We start from the raw sequence: 20258 nt of genomic DNA, 5'->3' as shown, positions 1-20258 counted from the left end.
TTTGTTATGGTACTACATTGAAGTATAGACGGGTGTTACCTATATGCATACATCATTTCCCACCGTAATTTTGTATAGTTCTTATAATTGTTAAAATGTTGATGTATGTGTTCTTTAGTTTAACATTTTGTATTATGTATACTATATATACAAAATAAATGCTATGGTACATTTTTTCCCATCTTTTTAAAGGACAGCAAAATAAGCCTTGAAATTCAACCCTCAGTGACAAACATGGATTCAGTGAAATTAAATACTTTTAAATGACATCAATGTATTGTTTTATAATAGCTTATCATTGAGTGGGCTATGTAAAAAAGAATGGCAGTACTAATAAGCTGATCAGGTTACACAATATTACAGGTTAAATATTGTTTAGAATTATGACTTATCAATCATAGTTATGTGTTATTATTTGAGATTGTAATAATACTTTTCGTATACTTGCACAGTCAATTAAAACGTAAGATCTTATTGCACCTGTGGTTTTTCATTGCCATATCTACACTGTAGCTAAAGTGCACATGACAATAAAGCCGTGAAACTCTTTATTCTTTGATCAAGACGATACTGGCTGTATCATGTTTGTCCAGCAGGGGGCAGCCACGTCAAAGGAGAAACGCTCGGGTAAATTAAGTTTCAGGGTCATCAGATTCGTGGCTCGAGAAATCTGCTTTGTACGTGAAAGAAAACAACCCCAACAAACAAATGGAATCATCCAAATTATTAACCTTTCAATTTCAAACATAGCAGTGCTGACATAATAAATAAAAACATACTAAGCCCATGCGGCTCATGTCGCGAAAGTGCTCCTCCACACCGCTACACCACAGCTGTCAGCTGACTAAACCAAACAGGAGAGCCTCCTTCTCTGCAGCCGGAAACATCATATTCATTCATGCCCAGGTAAATATCCCTGATATAAGATGCACATTTCCACCAAAACAAAACAGCGTTGCTCAGCCTGACCTGAGCCTGACATGTCCACGACACACTGCCTCTTTTTTAGCGTCGTACCTAAACGTTAGCTACACTGCTAGCTAGCATAGAGCTACAATAACAACAACAACAAGGTAGCTGTCAATGATTGGGAAATTAAACATATTGACTTTAAAAACTTTAAAACCCTTGTCTTTTGCCACTTAGAGTCAAACAAGCTATTCATAACTAAGTAGTCTAACTGTGGTGCGTGTACTGTTTGGGGTCAGGTGGTTTCCTTTGCTTATTTCCATTTCACATAATTTGAAGACTTCACTTTTTATAGACCATTAGACTCTCAGACATTTAATTAGGAACTGGTATTTAACAATCATAGTCATTACATTATTATTTCAAAAAATGGGCATTCTCATGCAAGAAATTAAAGAAAACTGTTCAGTCCTATCCCACGTACTGTAGATACATAAATAAAGATGTCAACGATCATTAGGTAATAAGGTTAGCTTCAGGCAATATGTGGTTTTAACTGGCCAGGGTAGTGCAGAATAAACATGTTAATGCCAGCCCAGGTCGGTGCTCATTGTGCTTTGTGCAATAAAGACAACCTATCTTTTAAAGACCATATTAATTTTCATTGTCTTCCTTCTCCTTCCCTTTTCAACTTCTTTCTCTTTTTGCTTCTTCTTCCTCAAAATGCCCAACCGGACCCACAGCTGCGCGACCATGAAGAAGAACAAAGGCAAAGCCAGCAGTACTAACGAAAAGGAGTTTGTGTTTGAGTTCAGGGCAGGGCAACACAACTGTGTTCTCAAAGTGCCTCTGCAGTTTCCTGTTCAAGAGATCATCAATGACCTCCATGGACGCCTGATGCTGCTGCATAAAATACCCTGCTACATAGAAACCGGTGAGATTGCCGCTCTTGGTAATAGAAAACTTGATGGAGGACTTTTGTATTTGCATTTTTATCCAGATCGCAGGTGCAGTTGATATTAACTGGGATTTGCAGACCCTTACTGCAACTATCGCCCAACCTTAATAATGGACGTGAAGTGGCATTTTTTAAATGTTGTTCTTAAAGGTAGGGTAGGTAAGAATGGAGAAACCAGCTCGAGTGCGCTAGAATTTGAAAGTACGCAGCCGAAAAGAATCTGCCCCTTCCTTCAGACTTCCTTATAGAGCCCCTCCTCCAACACGAACGCGCGCACATGACAAATGAGGGCACGAGATAAGTTTGTGCACAGATGGAAGGCTGACAGGCAGGTAGGCCATCCAGTTATTTTAGCCGGGCCGGCTCAGATGATTGGTCGTGCTTTTTACAGCGCCACGGCTTCCACAGATGACATTTTTTTAATGTATTTATTGTCAAACTATTTAATGTATTCATTGCTATCGGGATGTTAAGAGCATTCCACAAAAAGTGTTTCTGAAGTGAATTACCTACCCCACCTTTAATCAGTGAGAAATATAATCTCTAAGGTTAACATTCATTAAAATTAGGATACCAGATCAAAAATATTCTTAAACAGCCCCCAGCCTCCCCAAGTATGTCAACTAAAATGTACCCTGTTGGACAAGTAACATCATATTTGGTTGCTGAAATGAAAGTATTCAAAGAATATCACAGGGGAAAGAGTTGGTACTGTCAGCATTCATGCTGTTAGTTTGAAATGGAATGGATCTAGCCAATGCTAATTATTTTTTCAATTTGTATGCATCTCTTTCTGCAGATCTAAAAAGCTCCCTTTCCAGCTTCGTTGAGAAGGAGACCATCCTGGATTATGACAGAGAGGCAGAGCTAGCGCTGCAGAGACTCACAGCAGGAGACGTGGATATAAACCAGCTGACCAACGCATGGACCAGGTCTTATGTGGAGGTGTGCAAAACAAATAAACATCAGTTTCTTAACCATAAGCAAACTGGGTTATATCAGTATGAATGTATGTACCGTATAATTATGGGCAGCTATTGACAAATTCACTGTTTTGATAACTTTTGGGATTTATTTTACATTTGCCTGTTTAGCTTTTTAGTTAGTTGTGTTTATTGACTCTGGCTTTACACAATGTTGTGGCTGTTGTAGACTACAAATATTGAATTTTATTAGTAAAATAATATTCGATTTGAGAACAAGGCCATAAACACAACTAATGAGATGGATCACCCTCACAGAGCCCTTGTGACTCAACAACAACCTCTACATATTACATTCAAATATTCAGCTAAAATAACAGTCTATTTCAAAAATATAACATGGATATTAAGATCTTAAATAACTCCACGTGGTATCTTAACCTCTCTATATTTCCTTTCCCGGACGATCATTTCAGTTTGTGATGACAGAAAACGCTTAAAAAACTCAAGGAAGATATTTCTATGAAATACATGTATGTCTATTAATAATGTGGACAGCATGTTTTATTCTTGGTCGGTGGTAATCTCAGACGCTGCTGGACTCACCCTGCTCGAATATCCACTACTCTACGTTTCTGTAGTATTGCAGCGATGTTTAGGAAGTGTCCTCGAATGCTCCTGCTTTGGAGACGCATCAATAATGCAATTTAAATGAAGTAGTACAGTGCATCTGCAAATGAATTATTCATGGGTTCTTCCCAGAGATCCATTATGTGGTGGCGTCTTACACATCATTTAAGAGTAGGGTCAACACTTTAAAATAAGGATCAATACAAAATACTCTAGTGACACACAAAAGTGGATTTCTAATTAATATTAAGTATTGTTTTCTCACCTACGCAAACACTGAGAGTGAACGTCTCTTATTTCTTATTTTAGAAAGGGCAATACGTTTTTTTGTGTTGATCCTTCAAAGTTCAGGAGTCTGAACTCTGCTGTCACTTGACCGAGCATTTAAAAAAAGACAAAGCTGCCTCAGCACGTGTTGTGAAATCCCCCCCGCTCCACTGCACTCAGACATTCATTTAAGGCCTGACTATGCATTTGCATTTCACTGCAGTCACACAGAAATACACATGGAAGCTTTCCAGTGTCCGCCGTGTTTGTGGCCTGAGGATTCCTGAGCCTGTATTAATAGAAGGTTTCACATTCTAATACTGATCTGCTTTACTAATTATGGGTGGGGTGTTTATTGAGCAGAGCTGAACATATACCATGTGTTGCCCTTCGTTTATATCTTCCTGTGGTCACATAGGATGTCGTTTTTTGCACTTTATTCTGGAAAAAAATGAAAATATTGCTAGCCACTTTGGTGCAGCAGATCATTACCCAAAATAACAGTTTTAATTAAATTCAGTTTTTATTTAATTATTTCAGTTGATTTTTCTGTTTGACCATTTTGTGTCTTTCTTCTATGACGCTTCCAGACTACGCTGGAACACGCTCGTCCCGAGGAGCCCAGCTGGGACGAGGACTTTGCCGATGTTTACCACGAGCTGATCCACTCCCCTGCCTCAGATACCCTCCTCAACCTAGAGCACAACTACTTTGTTAGCATCTCCGAGCTCATCAGTGAGAGAGACATGGAGCTAAAGAAGCTCCAAGAGAGGTTGGTATTAGGGAACTATTATTTAACTATGTGACCTCTGTCTGGATATAGTTCGTAGCACCAGATTTAGTTAAGAGGCGTCATAGCAAAGGGGTTAAATATATAATATATATTGTAAGGCACTGTAGATGAGGATTTTGATGCTGAATTCTTTATTATTCTGTTGAAATGTGTGATAATTGTTGTGTCTGTCAGGCAAGCATCTGAAATGGACAAAGTGATGCACGAGCTGGGGAATACATTGAGTGACCATGATGTAAATGCAGTGGCCTCTCAACATTTTGATGCACAACAGGTAAAAAAAGCAGGTGCACCTCGATCTCACAACACGTTTGTAATTTCTCCAAAGACATTTGTCCATTTCCCAATTCACCCGGGCCTGTTTAGTCAAAATATGAAGTTCCTCAGTGTTTGACTTCTTTAAACAGGTCTTGGAGAACAAGTGGGCCAGTGAGCTGAAGCAGGTGACAGGCATTCAGAAGCACGAGTACCAGCAGTGGGTCATCAGTCTGCACCAGGATCTGCAGAAGTCCAACAGCAGCCAGATCACGTGAGTTATTAGTGTTTGTGTTCACACTCACACAAACAGTCTTTTAACAGGATCATGGTTAGTGTATGCACATCTACTTTACACCCACCTGCAGCTTAACAGAGTCTTTTAGTTATTTCCTTTGCTCTATTCAATCTCGGGGTAAAGCAGGTGTTTATCCAACATAATTACTCTTGAGTCAGGTGCTTTGTGCCTTAATTTGGTTAGTTAAAAGCTACTTTGCATAGAAGAATGAATGAATACAATGTTTGAAGTGCCATTGTCAAAATGCACGCACCTAACGGCACTAAGTGTGGGGTTGAAGTTCAGCTTAAAGGGACAGTTCGCCTCAAAATGCACATTTTCCTCTTACCTGTAGTGCTTTTTGTCAATCTACATTATTTTTGTGAGTTGGCTAGGGTTGATATATATGTCGTAGAGATTTCTTCCTTCTCTCCCTTATAATGGAAATTGATGGGGCTTTTTTCTGGTGCTCAAAGTGCCAAAAACACAATAAAAAACGTAAACAGCAATGTCTCTTTTCAGAAATCATAACACAGTTACTCAGGATATTCCACAGAGGTTGTTGTCAGCAGCTTTATGTAGGAACTACTTTCTTTGTGCGAGATGTAAACGCAATGATTAGCTAGCTCAGGAGAATTAGTGAAATTAAAGAGGGATTTAAGTGACGATAGGAGCCTGTTAAACTTTATGAAACTGACCAAATCAAATGCTTTAAAAAAACGTTCAATATATTGCTATACTTTAAGCATTACAATATTGTTTAAAAAAAACTCTTATAGTATAAAGAATACACAATCATAAACTCTGAGAAAATATACTTTTTCAGGCTGTAAAGTAACATGTAGACTGAGTTAATCTTTACATGTAAATCAATAATTAAACTATTGTTTTTAAGAATCAACACCCCTATAACTCACACTTCTGCAGCAGAACTAACCCAACACACTGCTTTGAAGTACACAGCTCGTTTACATAGAAATTAAAGTGAGGTCAAAAACTCCTCTTAGTTTGATTGACACTCAGCTCTGCAGCACCATTTTGACTGACATTGGGATAAGAGTTGGGGAGAAATCTTAATAGTGGTTATCAGTGATGTGGTCCTGCAGAGTGCTGGTCATACTCTCCTCTGCATATATTGGATTTTCCTTCAAAACACAAACACCACCGGGACCTGTAGGCTAAGAGCTCCTCAGGCAAAGTGCTGAGTATGCATTGTTTTGTTTCTAATGATGAATATCATTATGTTGTTATGCGACGGTGGAACCTAATACTTCGACGTCAGCACTTTGAACACTTTTTAAATATGCATTCCCAAAGCTTAAAGCATGAAGGAAATCAGAACGGATTTTGGTGATTCCTTTGATATTCAAAATGTTTTGTAAGTTAAATGCTGAATCCCGAAAAATGCTTGTCATCAAACTGTGTACTACATTATTTCTTGTACTATTGTTCAGGAAGTAGCCACAGAAAACTGCTGTTTAATAAGTGGGTTTTCAAAAAAAAGTATTTGTCATAGCTGTATAAAGTAGTGCTGCACAATTAATGCAGTGTTTGATCGAGAAAATCCAACTAATATATAGGGTTACAAATGTAAACAATTAAACAAAAATGCTACACTGCCTTATCCAAAGGAATGCACCACACATTAAGAAAACAGTGTTGATATGTATTGTTTAACTGTTGATTAAACCTAAAGAGTTAGCAGAAATGCTTACATTTTTTAAAATGTATTAATGGAAATATTAAGTTATTTAGAAAACCGTGTTTACATTTTTGTATTTTATCTGATACTTTAAGTTGGTTTATATGGCTTTCAATGCAATACACTTTTCTAAATGATCAGTAATCTTTGTGAACCAATGATACCATCAGTTTATTGTCAACATAATCGCAATAGGACTTTTTCACCAAATTGTGCAGCCCTAGATGTGAAAATATAATATGTTTATCACTTTTTATCTGGATTAAATGCTTTCAGATTCTTCCCTGACCCTATATAACACGCTGTTTTTGATACATTTCTTGTTTGCACGATTGTTTCCCAGGGAGGAGATCAAGGTGCAGCCCAGCCAGCTGCTGGAGGTTGCAGACCCCGGGGCCCGGATGTTTGAGGAGCAGCCTCAGCTGGAGGAGAGCTTCACCATACACCTAGGTGCACTTCTAGCGTAGTGTTTTCACACCGTTTTGTGTCATTTGAAATGTCGGTTACCACGTGCATAAAACACTTAGACATGTCATTATTCATGAGAAGCATACTTGTTTTGAACTACAGTAGTGTTGTGCTAAATGTATCCATGTGTATTAATTATCTATATATATATATATATATATGTTGTGTTCAGGGGCCCAGCTGAAGACGATGCACAACCTGCGGCTGGTCCGGGCCGACGTGCTGGACTTCTGTAAACACCGTCAGCACAGCAGCGGGGGGGCAAAGCTGAGGCGTCTGCAGACGGCCCTGTCGCTCTACTCCTCCTCCCTCTGTGGGCTGGTGCTGCTGGTGGACAACAGGGTCAACTCCTACAGCGGCATCAAGAGAGGTCAGGGGGACATACTTTATATTCAGAGAAATTGTTGGTGATGTTTTGTAGGAAGATGAACATTTTCGTTTGCCTCCTAACAGTGTTACATTTTGCCACCAGTGAATTCTGACTTTATTTTGGTTCTACTCACAACTCACTGATTACCTCTCACTTTTACTGTGAGGATTACACTATTCTTTCACTCCTATTTATTTATTTATTTAAAGAACAGACACTTTATCCTTTTAGAGATGCAATACAGCATGGGGTGCCCTGATTAGAATCCTTGTGGCCTTCACCGATCGCAAGAAACCGCATTGGCTGATCCGATTACATGGACACAAATAAGCCATTTCTGAGCGCTGGTCAACAAGCTTGTTTTTTCTTTTGCTATAAACGTTCGTACTCTCTCAAAACAGGAAAACTGTTAAGGTTGGCAAGTATGGAATGCAAATGATCTTCAATTTCTTTCAATCAGATTATATTATTATATATAGCAGGCGAAAAAACAGGCAAATGAGAATTGGCATTCTTTTAATTGATGTGTCACCTCATTGGCTCTTCTGATTAGCCTTTATATAGACCAATGATCAAACTATTCAGAATGAATATCAGCCATTTCATTGGAGCACCCTTGGAGACATGATAACAAAGAAGAGCCCTGGCTTTATAACTGTTATTTGATGCATCATTTCATCCCTGTCTTTTTGTGTTGACCTTCAGAATTTGCAACTGTGGCGAAGGAGTGTACAGACTTCCACTTTCCCTTCCTGGAGGCACAGCTGGACGAGGTGCAGCAGGTGCTGCTCTACGCCCGAGCCCAGCGGAGCAGCAAGCAGAAAGAACAGCCAGGTGAGACTGGGCTGCTCCGGTACAGCTATAATGTAGACCAAACATTCAAAGATGATAAGAAAGCGAAAGGCAAGACAGATGCTTCCTCAAAACTGTTTCTTGATTTACATTTCTCTAAACAATCAAAAGCTTGGACACAGAGAAGACATTTATGCACATTTATTAATTTGATCAATTTCACCATTTTACATGCTTACTTTTGTTGTATTTTCAATGTTTATCCTTACAGAGATACCAAGGAATGGAGGTGACGATAAGAACAAAAATGTTGAAAGAAATCCATCTAACATCTTACCAGGTAATCAATACCCATCAATATGTAAATTGACTCTTTTTTAGACTAACAGAGCAAAGAATCTCTCATACATTAATCCCACATTATTTAGCAATATTATTTTCTGACTACAGTAGTTTTGCATACTGTAATATTTGACACTCTTCCTTCCTCAAGGTGAGTTTTACATCTCGCGGCACTCCAACCTGTCCGAGGTCCATGCTGTCTTCCACCTGTGTGTGGACGATAATGTGCGTTCAGGAAACATCACGGCGCGAGACCCGGCCATCATGGGGCTGAGAAACATCCTGAAGGTCTGCTGCACACAAGACGTCACCACGGTTACCGTCCCTCTGCTGCTGGTCCACGACATGTCAGAGGTGAGAGCAGCTGAGAGCACCGTGAAACGTGATCTAACACTCGTTCTTTCTCCAGCAGCGTCAAAACACATTTCTTAGGGATTATAATAATGTAGTAATAAGATACCTCAAGGGAATAATTAAACCCAAATTGAATACAATACTTGAAAGGGTCCTATTATACTCATGTTTAGGATCATATTCATTTTGTACCTCTGCTGTGACATGTTTTCATGCTTTAGTGTTCAGTATTTTTCTCATACTGCATGGCGTTTCAGGCAGGGGGGGAGTTTGTGGGAGAGAAACTCCTTCTGGAGGGAACTTTGGGATTTTAGTGTTTTTAGACCATTTACATGCACAAAAACGTATTTAACACACTACAGGAAAGGGAAAACCCCCAAAAGCATAATAGGGCCACTGTAACTGGACATTGGCTGAGCTGGCGGCTATCTAACGGTGCTACCACAGACAAAGATTTCTCACTTTATAGTTATATCTTTCTTCATATGTGAATGAGACATGGGGTACTTGTCTCATGGATACAGTTAGTTTTGTTGGGAAGCGACTTTAGACAGAAGCCTGAAGGGAGAGGCTGGGATTTATTTTGGTTCTAAACATTTAAATTCTACCTTACTCTTGCTGGTTTTCCCAAAGTGGCCTACACTTTAACCATATTATCGTACTTCTATCTGCTTTGGTCTTGTACTTCTATGTTTAACATAAGCAGTGGTAATTATTTGTGGATGGGAAGATGAATGCTAGTTACACACATTTTCGTGGCTGTTGACAAAGTCCTCTTTTCTTCCTCTTCATCCTACTGCGCTCGCGGCATCCTAGGCCTTCAACTTCACATTTACCAGGTTTGAAACCAGGTTAAACAGTTATGACCTGAGTCCAAATCAAAAAGACATTTGGTAAATACACAATAAGGATTATTTCTCTCTTATAGTATATGTAAATTGGAACGGAAAAGAAAATCTGCTGGAATTTGATGGAATTAGAGATTGTAGAAACATTTAGACATCATAATCTGATCATTTATTTAGAGGGAAGGTACATTCAATCAATCAATCAATGTTTATTTATATAGCCCAATATCACAAATGTTACATTTGTCTCAGTGGACTTCACAGTTTGTACAGAATATCAGTATGACAATACAACACCCTCTGTCCTTAGACCCTCACATCGTACAAGGAAAAACTTCCAGAGAAAACCCACAGTTTAAAGGGGAAAATGGGAGAAACCTCAGGGAGAGCAACAGAGGAGGGATCCCTCTCCCAGGACGGACAGACGTGCAATAGATGCCGTGTGTAAATCGAAGAGATGATACATTTACAACATAGGTAGTCCAAATGTTTGGAAATGCATGTGTCTATAATAATAAGATGAATCCACGAGGATGTCAACAATCCTGTGGGAGCCATCAGGGAAGTAGTATGATGAGAGTCAGGCAGGACCGCAGAGACCGGTTCAGCCACGACTCGAAGTCCAGGACTCAGGATCCAGGACTCAGGATCCAGGACTCAGGATCCAGGACTCAGGATCCAGGACTCAGGATCCAGGACCACAGCAACAGGCACAGCCACGACTCAGGATCCAGGGCTCGCGATCCAGGACTCAGGACCACAGCAACAGGATCAGCCACGACTCAGGATCCCGGTGTAGATAGACACCAAAAAGAAATTTGGGGGAAGCTGGGTTATTCGGAACATGAGAGTACACATTCTCATTAAGACTGTCTGTGGCGCGCTCATGCCACAACATGCCCCGTGCAATTTATCTTTTCATGTCTTTGTTCAAATAACCAAAGACTTCTAACTTTTGAAGCCTCAGGAACCAGATGAGCTTTAATTAGGCGCGTTCACACCAAGTACTTTTCCCACAATAGTTCATGAGAACTTTAGTTCATGAGAGCTCTTTTAGTTCTGATGAACTAAAGCAGATCGCGTTCACACCAAAATGAGTTCCTGGGGGTGGATTAGGCAAATGAGCCGCTGACGTCACTTCTTCTTCTTCTTCTTCTGCTTTGGTTTTACTGGCAGGCCGCAAACAACTTCACGGCGAGTACAGTAGGTGGCGGTATGCACCTTAAAGTTGCAATCCGCCAAAAAACCGAGAGAAGAAGAAAAAAAACTTCCGCTTCCGCTGTATGCTTCTGTTTACCTTCCGACCTCAGTCAGACACGCTATGGAGTTGACTGAAGTTGTGGTTTTGGTGCTCGTGTTACACAGCTTCATAACTGAGTTATTTAAGCCAATAACTCAGCCACAAATACAGATCGACCATTCAAATGCAATAGCAATGCTGATTCGGAGGCGAAGGCGGTTAAGAAGCCTTAACAAAAGGACTGGACGACGACAAGCACACGCTATGGACATGTTTCGTCGTAGGACAGCTGAGGATGAAGACCATTATCACGCCCAAAGAACAGCAATGGTACGTTCATTAAATCACATTAATACTATCTAATGTAGGATTTATGGAGTTATGTAGGGCTAATTTGTGTCTTTGTATGTGTTCCAGATATGCGAATACTATGGAACGCGTCGTGTCCCGCGCTTTCTCTGGGTGAACAATAAAACATCGGCCTGGTGGGAAAAGGTGGTGCCAACGTACACCAATGTGCAGTGGATCAAAGATTTCCGAATGTCCAAGTGCTCTTTTCAACTCCTCTGTATGCGCCTGGAAGCAACGTTGGGGAGACGCAACACCAACTACCGGGAGTGTGTACCCGTGCCTAAAAAAATCACCATAGCACTGTGGAAACTTGCGACCAACTCTGAGTACAGAACCATCTCTCATTTGTTTGGAGTCGGCAGATCTACGGTGTGTTGCTGTGTGCAGGAGTTCTGTTCCGCTGTTGTGACGCTACTCCTTCCTGAGTTCATGCCATGGCCGAACTCTGAGAAGTTAGAGGAGATGGCGTTATATTTTGAGGGCAGATGGGGTGTGCCACAGTGTGTAGGTGCAGTAGATGGATCACACATCCCTATTCTGAGACCAGAGGAATACCACAACGAGTATTTCAACCGCAAAGGCTGGCACTCGGTCATCCTGCAGGGTGTTGTGGATGGTAACTAGCTAGCTGTTATTAGCTAGCTATGTTCCGGCCTGCTAACAGTGTTACCCAATTCAACCTAGCATTGCTAACTCAATCTACCGAGCAAATAAAAGTACATCTGAGACCAGTATTCTGCAGATTAAAACAGTAAAGTGCATGTAGTATATTTTACATTCGATTAGTGCCATGAGTTAGTGAAGCAAATGACATAGCGGCCGAGAATAGCTAGCTAGCTGTTAGCCAATTCAGCCTAGCATGGCTAGCTCGATCTACCGAGCCAATAAAAGTACATATGTGACCATTATTGTGCAGATTAAAACAGTGCAGTGCATGTAGTATATTTTACCTAATTCGTCGTCGTCCTTGGGCAATTCCACCGCCATTGCATCCTCCCACCCCATCGTGCTAGAAGCGATGGTCTTTGCGGTGCCGGAGAATGTTGGTCTGTGGCCAAGCAAAGCATCCAAACGATCGTACCACTTGCTGGTCTTCCGACCATTACCACTCTTGTTGTTGTGGTCTTTTATTTTTTTGTAGTCCTGCTTCAGTTTCTTTATCTTGTCCCGGCATGATTTAGCGCTGTGGACGATTCCGATGGCCGCTAACTTTTGCGAAATACACTCATACATTTTCGCGTTGGAAACTGCCTTCAGCAGAAGTCCCTGGATCGCGTCGTCCGCGTAAATATCCAGAAGCGCCGACACATCATCATCACTCCACCGCTCCACTGATTTCTTTGGTGTTGTCATATTGCCAACTGCTGGTTTGCAAAAAAGTAATCTCTTCGTTGCTACGCTGAGATTTTAATGCGTGCAAGCAAAATGGCTGCTTTATCAAACTTTTTGGGAGTTGTACGGGGCGTGGTTTGCATTCCGCACAGCCAATCAGACGTACGAACTATTTTCTCCCACGACAGTCCCTGCTCTCTAGCAGGGACTGAAAAGCGGGTCTGATGAACTAATTTGAGCTACTTTAGTTCCTGGGGCTTTTTGGTGTGAACGCAAATATATCGTAGTTCTGATGAACTATTGTGGGAAAAGTACTCCAAATTACTCCGGTGTGAACGCACCTATAAGATAGCTTCTGGTTCCACTTTTTCCAAACTTTCTCCTGTGTCATCTTCTCTTTAGTTTGCCATTTAGTGCAGATGTGTGCCTGTTTGGACACGCCTATTCAAAGAACAACAGAGCTGTGCCTCTTAGTCTTATGTTTACATGTGTTTCTGTTTCCCCTGAGCATTTTGTGGAAAAAGGAACGGAGAATTGCGTAATTATGCTGAAATACACGATTAAAAGTTTGTAGAGAGGAAATTGAATATTATCCCAATCAGATAAAAGTTTAAGTTTCCAGACAGTGACGGGTAAAACATTTGTTATGTTAATTTTTCTGGTTGAAAACAATTGCCTCAATTGCTTGGCAAAGACTTACGTTTTCCTTTAGCAACAACAGCACTTGTTCCTACCTCAATACTAATAAGAAACAGACTGTTTATTATTACAATAAGCAGTATTTTATTCCACTGTACAGTTTTTATAATTTGTATTGTCTTCTCAATGTATATAGTTAACTTATGTCTGCTTTTACTTGCACATTGGTCACTTGCAACAGTCTCCAGCACTGTTTTATATCTCTTTCTGTTTCTCCTTGCACTATTTTTATTGTTTAAAGTCTTGCATACATTTGCATTGTTAAAAGAGGAATTGAATTGCCAAAACGACACTGTAGTTATTGTGCACATGACAATAACGCCTTGAAATTGATTCATGAAACTTGACTCTATACTATCCTATTGTTAGGATCCATTGCTCAGTTTATCTTAAGGGCAAATAGTTTGTGGGTAACACAGTAAACACAGGTCTTAGCCTGGGCCTCGATGACACCCTGCCATCGCCCAGTTTGTTGACTCGGAATGGGTGCAAAACACTAAACCCATTTCCCCCTGATAAATAATGTGTTGTGATTCTAATTTCTGACGCTGTGATCAGAGGTTGTGCAGAGATGACTTCCTGCTGAGGTCACTGTGTGCAGCAGACTGGAAACAGGCATGCAGAAGACATGCCTGCTCTTAAACATGTTGAGTTTAGATACAGTCACATTACAGGAGACTTTTGACCCAGTTCATATGTAATATATATACACTATTGCACACATGCGTTGGAATCTGTCTAGTTGGGTCAATCATGTAACACAATTTTAACAGTTAACGTATTCAACTCCAATGTAATCAACATACATTCCTCTGCCTTTTATTATTTTGAGCATTATTTATTTATCTCCTTTCTATTTCCCTACCCCTGCAGGAGATGACCATACCGTGGTGTCTTAAGAGAGCAGAGCTGGTTTTCAAATGTGTCAAAGGTAAGTTATTTTTACTGAAGATTTCTTTTAAATTCCAAGCTGACATTTGATAGCAGAGATCTGTGAAGCCTTTTACTGTTCTTTAAAACATGAGGTCTTGTTTTCATTCCCTCAAAGTTAAAAGAGCAAATGATACTTTTCTTCTTCTTTGAGGAAATGTACCAGTGTTCACTGACAGTGTTTTTCATTTCCCATAATGCAAAGCTGATGAATGAAACATGTTGTTACTTGGGCTGTGCATTTTGCAAGAATCGTGCGATATGATACAGTGATAACAATTCATTATAGTGCAATGTATTGCTATACTGTAAGTAAGGCAATATATTTTGAATGAAAAAAATATATACAATTTAAGTTTAGGACAGCTGTCATTTAAAAAACAACACACAGCCATTTGCAAAATATTTGAGCCGTGCATCAAATCAAATCAAATCAAATCAAGTTTTATTTATATATATTTGAGCCGTGCATGTAAACTATTCATACAAAAATGATAGTTTTTTTTAAGACTCGATTCAGTACAACAACAAAAAGATAGTGTGATACAATACTGTATCACAATATTGTGAGTCGCTCAACACTGAGAAAGTTGATCCTTGACGATACAGCTTGAGGGATGGTAGATATACAAAAGAGTATAATTACAAAAATGAAATAACACCTTAATAAACTATGGCTGTGCTTAAAAAAATTCAGTGCTGCATTATCCACAACGTTTTTTGCAGACGAGCATATATATATATGAGTGCTGTATAAAGTGTCTGGCCTTTTGGAAAAAATAAAAAAACCTATGATGCATTGCACAATAAGCCAAAAGGTTGCAGCAAATACCAATCCACATTTCACAGAGTGCATGTTTACATTTAAAACAAGTAATCGCATTTAGACTAACAGAATGGATGAAAAACTCTATGCACCAGGGAGACAGAGTTTTTGTAGTAAATTATTCGTAGGACATAGTCATTATTTAAAATAAACATGTATCGTGTTGAATGTTTCGTATTGTTATTGTGAGGTTGTAGCATAACCCAGCAGTAGAATACACTGAACATTGCAGATAGATATATGTGAATTAACTTGAATCTGATTTTATTTGCAGGCTTCATGATGGAAATGGCCTCATGGGATGGAGGAATATCACGCACCGTCCAGTTTCTAGTGCCAAAGGTAAGAGCAGAACCTTATACATGTCATTTTGGTTCCTCAACTCTTAGCTTAGTCGACACACACTCATGCTTTGAGTAATGCGTTGCCAGCAGATCTCTGTTAATTCAACAGAAGTGTATACTTACAGTAAGGCCTCGCATGTACACATCATCACAAAAGGCACACCTGGGCTTGCAGTACCTAGCTTTGAATGCAGGCAGAGAAGAGAGACTGTTTGAAAAGCACGCCATTAATCAGAGATTATGGAGCTTTAGGTTCTCTTGACCAATGTTTACACTACTGCCATAAAAGAAAGCTTGGAGACTTGTCCCTATAATTGTGTGTTAAGAAATGGTATTAACGTGTAGCTTCCCAACACTGAGGCGTAATCTGGGACTGCCTTGAATATCCAGCTCTAACTTTATGTAAAAGTAAATGTATGAACATACAGCATCAGCTTTGAAGCTAGGTTTTCTGTCATATTTTTTAAAGTAGTTGTGACGCAGAGCTGGATGAAGCTAAGCTGTTATTTTTTTTTAGCTTATCTTGATGTTGTATGCCTATAGCTTTTGTGGTTTGTCGGGAAGGCAGCACAGCTTAAAGCACAATCTCATGTTGACAGGTTAAGAGGATAAAACCAGCGGCATCAAAGGACCCTGACTGGCTTCAGCTACATGCTCAGACAACTTTCAAAATAGCACCTCTGAAACAACATTGTTTTCTGCACTTTAAAGAGACGCGCCGGCTAAATGTACGCCCTGTTCTCTGTGTGGATGTGGATGAATGATGCGTGAATGCTTACAGATTAATACTTAACATTCTTATTTGACAGGTGGCGATGCTTAGGGACAAATCATGTTCCCCCCTTTTAAATCACAGCTGCCTGAGCTTGCATCATTTCGCCGTATTGACTACTGTTCCCTCAGGGGGGAAAAAGACCCTCTGATGTTGAACTGAAGGGCACTGAACTAAAGGGGCTGTTAACACTTGACTGTACAAAAACAGTCCAGATGTATTGCTGTTGTCATGGGCAGAATAGTTATTGTAGGCTGACCTGGAAGTTAGCATCGCACTGGTTCCATGACAAAAAGCAATGGGATTTTACCATTGGATTATGGAATAATGCCGATAAATATATTGATCTGTGGTTAACAAAACGATTTTGATACTTACATGTTTTTCATGCAGAATGTTCTCCACATATTAACAACACTTTCATAATTTTTGAAGTGTAAATCACTCGCTGTAAGTAAAGCAAACATTAGGCTACAAATTAACTTTATAACGGTCCCAGGGCTTCATGTCATCCCAGCTAAGCTAAATGCCTCTCATTTAGCCACTTGTTAGCAACCGCCTTTTTTAAAGTCCCCTATTTTTTGATAGTTGTCATACATTTACGACTGGGGTATTCACTGACGTATATTAACGTTGTAGAACAAAACATAAAAGTTTATTAAGAGTGTGTTAACCACAGACCTAATGTAAGGCCTCTAACCAAAAACACGTTAAAAAACCTCAGACTTCAAGACGAGGGAACTGGGAATGCTTAAATGCTGACTCATTCCCAGGTTTAAAGACTCATTCCTGAAACAATTTATCAAGAAAAAAACGGTTCAATGGTTCCCTTAAGCCTAGCAAAAAAACTTTATTGAGGTATCTCCACATGTCATAAAAGCTATAAGAAAATAGTTGAATTGAGTGCCTGCACATCTATTGTCGCGCATGGACCCTGGATGTATTATTAACATGCCCTGCTCAGTATTTTCAGTCCCTTGTTTCTCACTAACCCTGTCTTTGTGTCTCTCTCATGTCGACAGAGTATCTCAGAGGAGATGTTCTACCAGTTGAGCAACATGCTGCCTCAGATCTTCCGTGTCTCCTCCACCCTGACCCTCACCTCAAAGCACTGAGAGATGGATACAGATGGACCACATTGCATCCACGAGGCATTCCAACTAACAGAGACTCATTTATAATAACAATTATACAACAAGGTTTTCTTTTACATCAAGAACTGTAGAATAAATAAGTGGAGGTTTGATGAAGTAGCACATACAGTAGGCCCTATTCATTCAAACGGGGCCAACACAATATGGTAGCATCAAAGCGCTTACTGTAGTGGTTTAAAAGAAGGGATTTTAAACCAGATAGAACATTTCTATCCAGTTGTTGAGCCTTGTTATTTTGCACCTTCTGATGCTGTAGATGCTTGTTACTGAGAGAGGACGGGATTCAGTGGCTCTCCAAAGCAGCTGCTGCAATTATCATTTCAGGCCTCCGGGGTGCGGTCATGGTGACAGAGTTTTATGACATCATGACATCAGCCGCCAGTGGGTATTTCAGTTTCCTTTAATGCTGCAATCTGTAACTTAACGCATGTTCGAGCTGCAGCACAACAAGGACCCAGCATTGTGGTGGTTAAGTTGTTTTAACTCTGATACAAACTGAAATTGCCATCAACGGAGCGAAAAAGTAAATTGGAATACACAGTATAGTTTACTAAAGCGATGAAGCTAGATGAAACTGGCAATGGCCATTAGACAGGTGAGACCTAACTGTTATAGCAACCATTGTAATGTTGTATTAAACATTACCATACAGATGGATCTAATATCACTATGTTGGTTATAAAAATAACATCACAGATCTCTGCTTTTATTTTTTGGTGTTTTGATGGACAGTATTCGGTCCCACATTTCATCTGTTTTTTGTTTGCAAATTAGTTTTGATGTATGATCACAAGGAGTCTAACCAATGAAAATGTAGCTTTATATTTAAGGGCTGATTCGACCAGAGAGAAGTAACTAAACGTGGCTCTTTAAGTCCTAAATGAATGCTGTTGCTGCTGAGATGAGCAACACACAGGTGTTTTTTATACTGCATTGCAGTGAGTTGTAGTGAGGATCACTCTTTGCGTGTGTCCCTCCCCTCTACCTCTGTAACAGCAGATGGCACTGTTCCTAAAGACAAAGATGTGAAAGGGTAACTACACAGGCACTTCTCTTATTAAAAGAGATACAAACGTAAAGCAGCATCTGTCGCCAGTGGAAATTCATCTCAAGAAATGTTCATATTCATTGTTAGCAGGGCTCCTCTGGAACATCCATCCTCAGTGGTCTCGCATCTTCAGCTGTTAAGGTTTGTCAAATGTGTGACACTTTAAATCAAATGTGTGCTCTGTATATTTACTATATATGTTTACATTTTTATGTTTTAATACATGTACAACTGATATGTCAATTTCTTAAGCTCATAAGCTCATGACAAACTTTGATATTTTGACTGACTTACATTTTTTTCTCCCCAATGATACACTTCTGGTGGCATTTCTTTCAGCATTTTATTTAGTGTTGATGGGTTATCCACCGGCACATAATCTCTCTGAAGTTAATAATCCACGTAATTCATTGGAATTGCATTCCTCCTTCATCTATTGGTGGCCTCTAAGCCATTTCAGACAGACTGTAATCAATTCAGCATGTCAGGAAAGTTTGCCACAGCCACGTTCAGCGGTGGAATTATGAAGATTAAAAGAGTTGAGAGTTTAGCAATCAAAGCAAGTTGCCTTCCCTTTTCTCAAGATAAAAACAAGAAGGCCAGCAGCCCTGAGAGATTTATGAGATTGAATAGCAACATAGCATGTTGAAACCTGCAACTGTTTATATCATGCTGCCATGCTGGTAACCCACAAAATTGTAAGAATATGTATCGCGAGTGTTTGTCATTCTTGGGATTGGTCTCAGTGGCCTGCAGTGTTGGGTTTCCTTGAGAAGAGAGCGCAGTGTGCCGATTCAGCATGACGGTCCACCTCTCCCTCCTCTCACTTCTGTGTCACATGAGTGAAAATGATCAGAGCAACATTCAATCACTTGATATGACCAGTATGAATTCCTATAGAGGTTTCCTTAAAGAACTACAACACAGAACCAACCCCCACTAGAGGTCGGCAAAGCTTCACATGAAGCCTTTTTAATTTTAAGGGACAGTTCACCCCAAATAATTGTTTTCCTCTTAAAGGATCAGTGCTTTTTTTTAAATCAATTTCTATTGTTGTGAGTTGCCCATTGTTGGAGATATCGTGCATAGAGTTGTCTGCCTTTTCTCCAATATAATGGAACAAGATGGTGCTGTGCAAAAAACATACATATAAAATGGGGTCCTCATTGGCTGGGCTGTAACATTAGCTAGCTCAGGTGAGCTCAGGAGAGGATGTCTAGACACTGCTCTGGTTTCTGAATGTTTATATTCAGAAATATTGACTGAATTTTGATAGGCCATTGGAATAAAATATTGTAATTCTTAATCTTGGATCATTATTCATGATATCAGTTAGAGGTTAAGACAACCAAAGAGCTAATAAAACAAGGCCAAGCCTCAGAGAGAAGATGACATTACAATTGGCTGGAAGAATATTAAGTATGATTAATTAAAACAAAATATATACATATAGAGAATTGTAATAATTGTTCCTTAAGGAAAATAACAAGAAACCTAACGTATGTCATAGTCATAGACATAAACCATAAAATCTTCTCTGTTCTTAATTGAACATTGTATCAATGTGTTTTCTCACACATGAAAATAGACAATTGTAAGTGGAAACCTTGTCTTTTTCTTGGAAAATAGTAACGTTTTCGCTGCCAGTGAAGTTTTTCCCTTACAGAGTAGAAT

General features: G+C 39.7%; 1 protein-coding gene across 1 annotated transcript; it reads left to right on the top strand.

Moving 5' to 3' along the window:
- The first annotated feature begins 810 nt into the window (after positions 1-810).
- Positions 811-19875, top strand: cunh12orf4 (chromosome unknown C12orf4 homolog). Its single transcript, XM_034141930.1, has 14 exons — positions 811-906; positions 1653-1843; positions 2667-2812; positions 4278-4459; positions 4655-4754; positions 4888-5009; positions 7058-7164; positions 7355-7552; positions 8258-8386; positions 8616-8684; positions 8838-9040; positions 14384-14441; positions 15541-15608; positions 17405-19875. Exons 1-14 carry the CDS (start codon positions 899-901, stop codon positions 17495-17497), a joined length of 1674 nt encoding a protein of 557 aa, XP_033997821.1. The 5' UTR covers positions 811-898; the 3' UTR covers positions 17498-19875.
- The last annotated feature ends 383 nt before the right edge of the window (positions 19876-20258 follow it).

The sequence above is a fragment of the Trematomus bernacchii genome, unplaced genomic scaffold (assembly GCF_902827165.1).
Source record: "Trematomus bernacchii unplaced genomic scaffold, fTreBer1.1, whole genome shotgun sequence".
NCBI classification, from domain to species: domain Eukaryota; kingdom Metazoa; phylum Chordata; class Actinopteri; order Perciformes; family Nototheniidae; genus Trematomus; species Trematomus bernacchii.
Note: the sequence above shows the minus strand (reverse complement) of the source record. Positions and strands in the feature narration are given on the sequence as shown.